General features: G+C 39.0%; 1 protein-coding gene across 8 annotated transcripts in view; it reads left to right on the forward strand.

Moving 5' to 3' along the window:
• The window catches only part of SEC16A (SEC16 homolog A, endoplasmic reticulum export factor), a 32,042-nt gene extending 21,098 nt beyond the window's left edge, over positions 1–10,944 (forward strand). For 4 of the 8 annotated variants that reach the window (XM_075170708.1, XM_075170711.1, XM_075170714.1 and 1 more), the window contains 15 exons: positions 2–115; positions 817–1,021; positions 1,215–1,463; positions 2,164–2,252; positions 3,276–3,323; positions 3,516–3,674; positions 3,919–3,996; positions 4,224–4,280; positions 4,954–5,065; positions 5,403–5,540; positions 6,214–6,314; positions 6,661–6,735; positions 7,356–7,415; positions 8,317–8,391; positions 9,234–9,577. In XM_075170708.1, coding sequence (XP_075026809.1) covers positions 2–115; positions 817–1,021; positions 1,215–1,463; positions 2,164–2,252; positions 3,276–3,323; positions 3,516–3,674; positions 3,919–3,996; positions 4,224–4,280; positions 4,954–5,065; positions 5,403–5,540; positions 6,214–6,314; positions 6,661–6,735; positions 7,356–7,415; positions 8,317–8,391; positions 9,234–9,302 — 1,629 coding nt within the window. In that variant the 3' untranslated portion in view covers positions 9,303–9,577. Of the gene's footprint in view, position 1; positions 116–816; positions 1,022–1,214; positions 1,464–2,163; positions 2,253–3,275; positions 3,324–3,515; positions 3,675–3,918; positions 3,997–4,223; positions 4,281–4,953; positions 5,066–5,402; positions 5,541–6,213; positions 6,315–6,660; positions 6,736–7,355; positions 7,416–8,316; positions 8,392–9,233 lie in introns of all 8 variants that reach the window. The other 4 variants (XM_075170709.1, XM_075170713.1, XM_075170710.1 and 1 more) reach the window with 3 other exon arrangements.
• The last annotated feature ends 230 nt before the right edge of the window (positions 10,945–11,174 follow it).

The raw sequence follows: 11,174 nt of genomic DNA on the forward strand, positions 1-11,174 counted from the left end.
GGTGTCATCACAACTATGCCTGTTTGACCCACAGATAAAAGAAAAACCAGAACAGGAATCTTTTATTGAACCTTCATGGTTAGTAAGGCTTCGACATGTGGATGGACAGATCAAGGTACAGAACGTACTTTTCAACATGAAGTATTGTCTTTTAAGGATTAGCGTAAATCCAGATTTTTAAATGGTTTTGTTTATACTGCTAATTACAGAAACATACGAAGTGACCTTATGATATATTCATGTTGGAAAGTGCAAGTGTTATGATTTAAACCAAGTGGATTTACCACACTTTAGTGCCCTACGGTTCAATACAGAATAGTCAAAGGGTGGTGTACATTATATGAGACAGGCTTTTCTTAGTACTGTAATGCAAGGATAATTGCAAGGCTCATCAGGTTGCAATAACTCCTGCTGTAAGCAGAGGATCTGCTTGCCAGAAAAAAAAAAGTTATGTGTGACTTAGTGTAGCTAGATTGTAACAAATTACAAATAATTACCATTTATTTAAAGAGATCTGTTAGAACCTTTAGTTAATTAACTAAGTTTCCATTAAAAAAACACAAAACAAAACAAAAAACAACAAAAAAACCCCACACAACAAAAAACCAAAGAAATAAAGAAACAAACCAAGCAAACAAAAAAACTTCAAATTAATTGGTTGGACTTGGCCTGCAAATGGCTGACAGCTCATTTTTTGACTGAACACTAAAAAAACCTGTGTGCTGTTTTCACTCTTAAGATTTCCTTTGCTATATGTTCCCTTGGTTATGAACTTAATGTCTCGTACAGTTAATAAGATTTTGCTTTTTTGTGCAGGAGGGTGCAATAGCTTATAACACAGACAGATCCACCCCACCAACATGTGCATGTAGTACACCAAGCTCTGAATTAGACCGTGCTAGTCAATGTGATGGAGCAGGAGTTGGCCGTGACATGGGTCCAGGTGCTGAAAATGCATTGTTAGCATCCTTATTACCCAATATGGCTCAACAGATGCAAAGTGTGCAGCTGATGCCTTCAGGTTAGTGTTTTATATCCTTCTTCATGACAGAGAAGGTAAATGTTTCAGGTTTCTGGTATAAGAAACCACTTAAGAGGGTGGTAGAAACAGTGAGATTTCACTTCTGCATTGTATCATTTTATTCATAGGGTAAAAGGTTCACACACTGGAATTCCTGTTTGGTTATAACTCTTCGCTTTTTTTTGTGCTGCAGTACCTCAGGCTGTCCTTGATGGGTCAGCTGCTATGATTTCTCCTGGTGACCAGGAAGCTGTCCGAAGTGTCCCTTTCTATTCAGTGGCTTCTCAGCCTATTGGACCAGGACCTGGCTTTGCAGCTCCAGGATTTTCAAATCCGTATGGAACTGAACCATCACCACTGTATTTAGGGTCAGCACTACCGCCAGGAGGACCACCACAAGAAATTGAACCACGGTCAGAAGAGCAGACAAACCTGGAAACAGGTCTGGGATCTTAGTAAACAGCTTTCCTCCCTTGTAAGGGGAATGAAGTATTTTGGGGAATAATGCAAAATATCTCAATATTTAGAAAATAGTAAGTCAAGTCTTAGGTAATGGAATTTAAAACCACCATGTAATGGTATAGAAATATCTGTGGAAAGTTATAGTATTCATCCTGCTTATTGGGCTTAGTTTAAAGAGAGGTCAGACTCAGCAGATTATGATTTAGACCCTAACAGGTAAGTTTCTGTACCACAGAATCACTGAGGGCACTGGCATAGGCAGTTCTGTTTGCAAGGTCTGTGATTGGAGCCTCAGGGATTTCTGCCTCTGGACGTCAGCTTCTAGGACCCTGCCAAGTTTTAATTCTGTGACAGCAGAACCTGACACATGTGAAGGCAGGCATACACAAGTTTGGCAGAGCTGTGTTAGAGACGTGAAGAACCTTAAACTGCCCCATACTGATGGTTGCATCCCTCAGCCTGCTCTGACCTGTGTTTAGAACAAACATAATACCCATGCAGGAAGGGGGAAAAAAGAAAAATCACAGCAACTGCAGATCATATTCTTTAAAAGACCAAGTTCTTTCTAGCACAAAATTCATTACTAGTGAAAACTTTTGCCTTAAAAGTGTTGGGGGGCTTTTTTGGGTTTGTTTCTGTCGTGTTCTGCCCTGCTAACATAATCTAATTTGTTTTTTAAGGAATGCAGAGAATTGCCCCGGAGTCTCCTTCACAAAACTCTTTCCCTGAACAGAGAGAGGAGGATTTCTATGGCAGAATGGCTAGCATGGTATCTTTATTTCATACATCTCTTCAGCAAGTGTCAGCTGCATTGCAGATCTTTGGAAACACAAGAGTGTACTGGGGCTCCGTCTTGCTCTTCAGCAAGACTTGAAGCTCAGTTTTTCTTCCCCACTGTCCTTCCCCTTCAGTGGAATAAATAATGAAGAACAAATAGAAAAATTCTAGACATAATTTTCTTCTCTAAAAGGATTTTTCTTTTTTTAAAAAGAGGATATCAGGCTGTTGTCTGAAGAGTTTAATTTATCTTTTTCTGCCCTGCCTTCCTCTCCTATCTCCCAGAATGATTCTTCATAGCCAGAAGAACTTGTAGCATACATCAGCAAGTGAGGCAAGCAGGCCCTACAGAACAGTTCTGTGAATGAGTTTTAAAAGCATAGTATTCACTACCACTTGATCATGGCTGGAAATGTGGAAGATGTTTATCAAAATCCCAAACCCCTTTTTTAAACATACAGTATTTTAAATGTTTAAATATCACTGAAGTTGGTATCTCCTTGGAAGTTAGTTTAGTCTCCTGAAGTGACAATTGTTTGAAAGAATTAATATAAACATTTTTAGTAGGGATACATTGGGAACGGATCAAGGATGGGGAGACCTTTTAACTGGAAGTTAACCATATGCATAGAAGAAACAGTGATTTAATTTTTTTTTTTTTAATGCTTGTATTGCTATATGAACATTAGAAGAACAACCTAATGTTGGAGGGGAAAAAAATGCAGCAACCACTCCCTGGTGCAACATTTTAATCTCTCTCCTCTTGTGGGCTGGTTAGCCTGCACAGCAGTGCCCTGTTTTAACCCTTTTTAATGGACCAGTTACATGATACAGCAATTACTTGGCCAGACTTCAGCTCTTTTTCTGCACCTCCTGCATGTCAGAGGAGATAAAGTACCCAAATAACCAGCTTGAATATCTTAAATTGTCTGGGAATTTTTGATAAAAAGTGAATATTGTGTCAGATATTTAGCTGCTTGCTTATTAAGCATGTCCTGGCTTTATATCTAACCAGGCACCAGGACGAAGATCCAGATCTGCATCTCAGTCTTCAGCACATATGGTATGCCACGAGCAGGCTGTTTCTTTCACTAAATCTTCATTCTTGTCATTCTTATTTATGTTTATTTTTATGTGCTTGTGTCTCTCTTCCTATTACTAACTTTTCAAAGAAGGAATTTGTTTAGCAAGATGAAATGTAATCCATCACTCCAGCAGTGACAACTTTGTACTTTCCTGTATATTTGTAATACAGGGCTATGGGCGAAGATCACGAACAACTTCAGAGTCCTCTGCTCATTCTGTGGGACGAGAGAGATCCAACTCTGCAGCAAAACAGCCCTCTCCTCCTCCCTCTGTTCCTGTAGGGAAAGAGACTAAAAAAGAAACAAAAAAGGAGCCAGCACCTAGAAAGGTAAACTTTCTAAGAAAGGTAGCTATAGTTAGAGGAGATTTGTTAGTACATGAGGTAACTCCTGATCTGGGATACTGATTTAAGAGGTCCGGACTAAACTATTTGTTTCTGTTTATTAGGTGCAGCTCTGGGCTCAGAGTTGAAGTCCCTAACAGAAAATGAATTGTTGCATGAATGTTTCTTTTAATCTGCCTGTATAGACAATGTTGAGCGAATTAACTGAACAGATAAATTTTTTTTTTAGACTGGTGCAAACTGGTTTCGCTGGCTGATGGGAAAAGGAAAGAATGAAGCTCACCTTCCAGATGACAAGAACAAATCAGTAAGGCCCCTAAATCACAAAAACCTTTATATTTTTTTAATGCATTCAAAATGTTTTCCTGGATGACAGATGAACATTGTTTTGACAAGTAAACAAATGAGTGTTTCAAGATTTATGCTTATTCCAAGACTGACTTTTAAAAGAAATGTTACAAGTTTGTTTTTTTTTTTTTTTTGGTTTAACAGCTGTGTTTGAACTCCTAATCTTTGACTGTGATTTCCTTGTAGATTGTTTGGGATGAACAGAAACAACGCTGGGTTAATCTGGATGAACCAGAAGAGGAGGTAAAAATCTGAGGACTTATTATTTCTCCAAGTGGAAAACTGAAATCTGTATGGGCGCACAATTTTCTTTAATCTGTTATTAGCTCTTAAGAGTTGCCTTTTACTGAATTTGGATTAAAATGTGCAACATTTTTTGAAACTAATAAACAGGTTACATGTTCTTGTAGTCTACATCCTTATCTTTAGTTGCTGGTGTGGATCCAGTAATTGCAATTGAATTACAAGGGAATTTACTCTAAACTTAGTCTGGTGTATCTCTTCATAGAGGTTGACATCACCTAGGCAATTGCTTGTTAATTGATTCGCTGCAAACAATATAGGGGGAAAAAAGGTAGGAAGTCTATAGTTTTGAAAATGTAATGCATTGTGAAACAAAGAAAATCACAAATCCTGTCCATCCTTGCCATTCAAGGATCTGTCTCAAAACACAAATTATAAGAACCACTGTTGCAAATGTTTCCTTTTAGAGTGAGCGTAGATGGGTTGTAGAAATGCCACTTAACATTAGTTATCAGATGGAAGATGAGGAATACTGGTCTGCACTACAAGATGTATGTCTGTATACCCAATTTTATCTACCCTGGAATAGGTAAGGAAAAGGAGAAGTCAGACAGATACTTGATTTAAAACTCTCAGTCAATGATGTGGTTGGATTTTTTTTTTCTCCCTGCAGAGTAAGCCTCCGCCACCACCTCCAACAGGACTTCCTAAAGTTCCTCAGACTGTTCCACCTGGACCTGGAGGCCCACCTAGTGCCCCTGTCAACATGTTCTCCAGAAGAGCAGGTAACAGACAATACTGATGCTTGAAGTATGGAAGACTTCAGATTTTCTCTTGCATAAAACACAAAGGCGGAAGTCTTGGCTTTTCTGGAGTTGTTTGGGAACAGTTGGCAACTGGGTGATATCATGGAGCTGTGGCTATTGCTGGCTTTGCTTGTGCCTAGCTTCTGCACTGAGATTGCTGTCACAACTGTATTGTGACTAGGGTAGTATTGTTTGTATTCCTGGAGCATTATTTTCTGATTCTGAAAGATGGCTTAACCAGCAGGCTGTTTGAAATAGACTAAGGGCTGACTAACACAAGGCTTATTTCTGTTATTTCTGGATTTTTCTGTTTTAGCCGGAAGCAGAGCCCGTTATGTTGATGTCCTGAATCCAGGTGGAACCAAGTCAAGCGGTGCTGTTCCTGCACCATCAGATCTGTTTGCCCCCTTGGCACCAATGCCAATTCCTGCAAATGTATTTGTTCCAAACTCAGGTGTGTCATGAGTGGATAAAATTGTAAGAAGGTTGTATGGTTATTTGTGGTTATATGGTCATCTAAGTCACTTTTGCCAGTGTGTGTATTATGTAGCCTTTAAACATTCTTAAAAGTTCATTAATCTCGTTAACTACAATTTGTTTTAGAAGTAGAATTAGTCTGGGAACTGCAGTAAAACAAATGGGTTAGTAAAGCCCAGCTCTGCGTGCTGCAAGCGAAGGGATTCTCGTTTTTGCGTGTTTTTTTTTTGCTCCCCACCCCCGTTGCAGAGTGGCTAGACCATCCAAATAGCAGAATTTGAACTGTGTAGTATTCGTGTTGCTCACTTTTGACACCTGTTCCTAGTTACAGGGTTGCTATTTGGGGAAAGAAAGGGGGAAGGCTTACCTGCACATTTGCTTACCATCTTTTTTTTTTTTTTTTTCTGCTTTGACTACATGGTGTGTTGCACCAGGGTTATCTGTATGAACTGTATGCATCTCCTGCTTCTGCAGACTTGTAACAAGACTGGGGTATCTAGACACATTGACACTGCCCTCTTTAAATTACCTTTTTCCTGGGAGAAGACTGGTATTGTAGAAATTCAGTTCTGCTGACGTCTCTGCTGCTTGTTCTGTGAAGTCGAACACCCTGGTATGCTGTGTTTGGCTAAATCGCATTTCCTTTGTAGTTCCGGGGGAGCCCCAGCCAATGGAAGGGAGCAGTGCAGCAGAGCACACACCAGCTGCAAATCAAACCAACACAGATCCTGCTGCAGCTGTAGAACCAGAGGTGGGTTGGAAAGAATGTCTTGCATATACAATTCAAACCTCTGATTAAAAAACCCTCATGATTCGGAATAGTACTTTCATAGTATGTAGAAAGCATGTTGTTGTTATACACAAACGGAATGCCTACATTTTAGTTAAAAACTGGAGAAGAGAAATGCAAGTGAAAATGGAAGTGGGAAACCCATGAAAAATGACCAAAGGAGCCAAGAACATACCATAGGAAGTAGCCTGTTTCACGTGGTTTGGTGTATTGTAACATTGTTTTGCTTCAGTGGGATCAATATAGCAGAAATGTGAAATAGCATCATAGTAACGAAGATTAACAGAAGTGCCTTGTTTTTCTTTAGTATTTAAACCCTGCAATCCTTCCTCCTGGATCTGGACTTCCTGTTTCTAACCCTGATGGCTCCCAATCAGGCGAGGTAAGGCTTGATTCAGAATAGTTAGCTAATGACCTGTGCAGCATATTTTAACCACTAATTTGTAGTGGACTTAACATGGGCCATCTAAAACAACAAGTAACTGATTCAGTTGCTGATAACTAGCCAAGATGGAATTGTATGACTGCCTCCAAAATCATACAGAAAAAACCTCGAAGTCCATATGAGAAGTTCAACCTCTGTGACCCACATTCTGTAATGTGATCTCCATTTTCTGTATAAGTAGACTTTTACAAGCCTTTTTCAGAGTAAAATGTCAATAGCAGTTTGAGGATGTCTTCTTGCCCCCATGCATGCATATAATTTCACTAATATTACGTGCGAGACACAGAGAGGAGAATAGATCGCTATGTGCCAGGCAGAGTAACATTACCTTTGTTCCTACTAAATGTTTTCTATATCTACATGATTTTGTGCTTTAAGAAGTCCTTTGATTTAAACTAACTTCTGGCTTTACTTTTTTTTTAACTTGAAGTTGGTTTAACCTTTGGCAGTGAGACTTTTAAAATTAAATAAAACAACTGAAAGCTTGGGGCAGTGACATGCATGACGACTTTTTTATTTGTGTTTTTTTGTATTTGTGTGTTCTTGCTGTTTTGTAGCTTTCGCGCTCTAGTTCAATGAGTTCATTATCACGTGAAGTAAGCCAGCATTTTAATCAGGTACATGTGGCTGGCCATTCTCATTTATGTTAACTTATTTACTTTTCCCCTCTTTATTTTGCATTTGCTCAAATACTTACTAATGCTACTTTTAGTCATTTTCCCCTCTTCTCATTTCACAGAAATAACACAAAAGTGACTAATGATGTAGTGTTCCTTTTAACACTCAAACAGGGTCTTCAGAGTTTTTCGTATTTATGAGAATGCATGTAATCCAGGCATGCTTTTTGTTTATGTTCATGTTCCTAAGAGATTCACTTAATAATTTTGATCAGCTCTTTCCTGCGATACCAAAGAAGTCAGTTGATTTTAAACAAACAAACAAAAAAACCCCACAAAAAAAAAACCCTAAAAAGACTCACAAGCAAAATCTTGTCGTTCTGCTGATGGCAGTCTCAAATCGGTAATAATACCATTGCCTGTTTCATCTGCAAAAGCCCCTGTAGGAATTAAAGGAATGCTTCATCTCTGCTGTAAGTTCCAGTACTGTGGGGTCACCATAAAGGGGTGACACAAACTCTTTCTGATATTTCTTAGTAAAGCAAAACTCGACGTAGAATGTTTATTTTGGGGCAAGTCCTAAGGTCTACTAACAAAAGCAGAAGGTACTAATTCAGTGAAGTCACACCGGTGTCTTGTTTTGGTTTTGCATGCTTTGGATTTTCAGAGCTATTTACAGTTTATGCATGTGACATTGTTTTGCCAATTCCTACATTAAGCAAGCAATATTAAAGATATGGATGCAAACTGTACCAGCACTTTTTGCAGTTGTTACAATATGCTGCGCTGTCCATATTGTTGGCATTATTACTGTGAATATTTTCTTTGTATGACTAAGCAAACCACATTTGAGAGGCAGTGAAACTGCAGTTCTGTAACTTCAGTACTATCTACTTTCTAGCCTGCCACTGTGCCACCTTCGGGGGGACCTTCAGCAGGAACAGTACCGTTCTACAATCCTTCTCAGTTTGCACAAGTGAGTAAAGGCCTCATCTTTACTGTGAACAAAACCATAGACTCGTTAGCCCTGACTGTCAAACCAAGTAGTGAAATGTTGCTCGAGTAAATCATAGTCATGCGGAACCTTCTTGTTTTAAGTGACTGCAGGCCACACCTACTTTTAATAAGTAACTTGGTGTGGCCTTAAATATCAGTACAAATTCCACCTTTTCTTCTCCCAGGCGCCGTTTGAACATAGTCTTTGTGTTTCTTCCCCCGCTCCCCACCCCCAGCTCATCCTTACAGTGAGATAACCCAGTTTGTCACCTGGTTTGCCTCTGGGCTTTCCCTGCCTTTGTAGCGTTTGGGAATTTTGCAAGATAAAGTAATGGAACAAGCAGCTGCTACACTGCAGGCTTTTTCATCCGTTCTCAAACCAAGTGTGAAGGGTTAAAATGTTGTGTGACAAAAGAGGCCATCTCACTGCCACAGGTACCCGCATTACAGCGAGGCTTGTTGTACATAGAACAAGGCTGTTGTTACTGCAGGATGAGTTTCTCTTGCCACAAAGCCACAAAGATGAAAACTGTTTAAATGTGTACTGCTGTGAAAATCTGGTGCCTCTGAAGTGTGATTTAGCTTTGATAGTCAACATCACCTGGCAAGCGGAGTCTTAATCTTGGGTGCATTTTGATTTTATGTTTTACTAGCTTAATCTGGACTGTTGCATGTAGAGTGTTAAATGTGCACATAGACCAGTCTAGCACCTGTTGAAGTTAACAGGTTTGCGTTCAAAACTTTATTGCCAACTCTTTGTATTTTGTCTCCAGTATGACACTTTCACAGAACTTTTTTTTAATTCCTGTAATCCTTTTTCAGTCTCCTGCAGCCACTGGAAGTTCAAGGTTGGGAAGAATTGGACAGAGAAAGTATCCAACATTGAAGTAGAATACAATGGCTTTGGTTTTGGAATTCTCACTCATGTTCTGAGTATACAAAGAACTATTCAATCTTACGGCACATGGTATCAGTACTAGCTGCAGTTGACGTGACAGAAATTTAATGGTGGGTGACTTTTTCATGGGTCTCCCTACTTGCACCTCATCTACGCAAATAATTACCAAACATGAAATACATGTAACTTTTCCTTTTAAAAAATCTGGCTAGAAATAGCTTTGCTGTGATAAAGAATAGACACAAGGGAGGAAGTAGTTGCTGTCTGTTACAAAAACTATTTGTAAATTGCATAGGCAATTTATTCCTTAAGTTTATTTTAAACCTACTAGTATGATCTTGGAAGACATAGTTTCAGGGATTCCTTAATTTCTGAAGGATGCTCCCCTCCCAACGGGGGGAAAACATGTCCACATTGTAACATAACACTCTGTGGCCTTAAGAGGACCATGCACAATTGTAATGCTTATCAAACAGGACTTGGTTTGTCGGTGTATGAAATCAGAGACGTTCATCTGGGAAATGGCTCATGCTGGTTTGGTTTTTGAAGGGGGGAGGGGGCCACAGCTCATCCAAATAAATTGACCTATATTGAATGAAAACTGTGACTGTAATCTAATACTAATTTGATTTGGATCTTACCTAGTATGTATGTAGTTTGTGGTTTAGACTACTTGTAAAGCAAATTGTATAGTCTGAAAGAAGCTCTCTGTATAATAGCCAATGCTGTACTATTTGATGAGTGAGTGTTCTTTTAAGTGCAATACGGTTACTTGCTTTCTCTCAAACTGCTGGCACTGTACAATTAAGGTGGTAACAGCTTGAAAGTTGTTTAAGTTTTTTCCTGTTAAGTGCCAGAATCAGCATAATACTCTGTTCTTGAATTTCCATTACTAAAATAACCAAGGTCTTAAATAGCTAACAGCTGAATTTCAAACATACTAAAAGTAAATGGATTACACCTCTACCGATGGACTTTAAAATCTTTAGGTTCAATATAGGAAATCTTGAAAACCATGATATGCAACGTTCATATTCACTGAAGAATCTGAATTATCTGCAAAGAGAGAAATAAACTTTAAATATTTATTAAATCATTAGGCCATATTTTATTTAGAACTTGCCACCAAACTATTTGATTTTACTTGAATTTCTGCCCATGAGTAGAGATAATGTGAATGTGAAATTGCCAGCGTTGGTCCCCAATTGTTGTTGGGTTGTTGGGGGTTTTTTTTGTTTGTTTTTTTTTTTTGTTTTTGTTTATTTCCTGAATAACGCCACCTTTCTGAGATCTCGATAGCCTTACGTATGTCCTAAAAGGTTTGTATGTAGCCGAAGTAAAATGCTGTTTGGGGGATTAGAAACCTTTGCATAATGGTCCATACTCAATTCCAGACATGGTCAGCAGCAGTCAGTGTGGTTTACTTTTCTATAATTGAAACCTAGTCAGACACTTGGCTTTCCTCTAGTTCAGCCAGGCTGCTGATTATTTTCTCCTTTCAGTAGAGACTGCCAAACAACTTAATTCAAGAAGGCTTCCTTTGAGCTGGGAGCGGCTATCTTTCCTAAGTGTAAGATTTGACACTGTAAATTCTTAAATAAAATATTTTGCGCTCTGGAGCACTTTCACATTTTACTTCTTCTTGTGGTTATTGCTTTTAGCAAGCTGGGTGAAGGAGCCTCTCCTGTACGTTTGGAAATAATCCGTTTAAAGACAGGGAGCTCGAGCACACTGCCTCTGACCAGGGGCTGTTCTGTACTGGAACCAGCTTCAACCTCGGCGTTGTGCATGAGTATCTTCATTGAAGTGTTCAAAATTGAAGCTGTAGACTTAACATAAGCAACTTCTAATTTTTTTTCAAGTGT

Source organism: Calonectris borealis, chromosome 21 (assembly GCF_964195595.1).
Source record: "Calonectris borealis chromosome 21, bCalBor7.hap1.2, whole genome shotgun sequence".
In the NCBI taxonomy this organism is placed as follows: domain Eukaryota; kingdom Metazoa; phylum Chordata; class Aves; order Procellariiformes; family Procellariidae; genus Calonectris; species Calonectris borealis.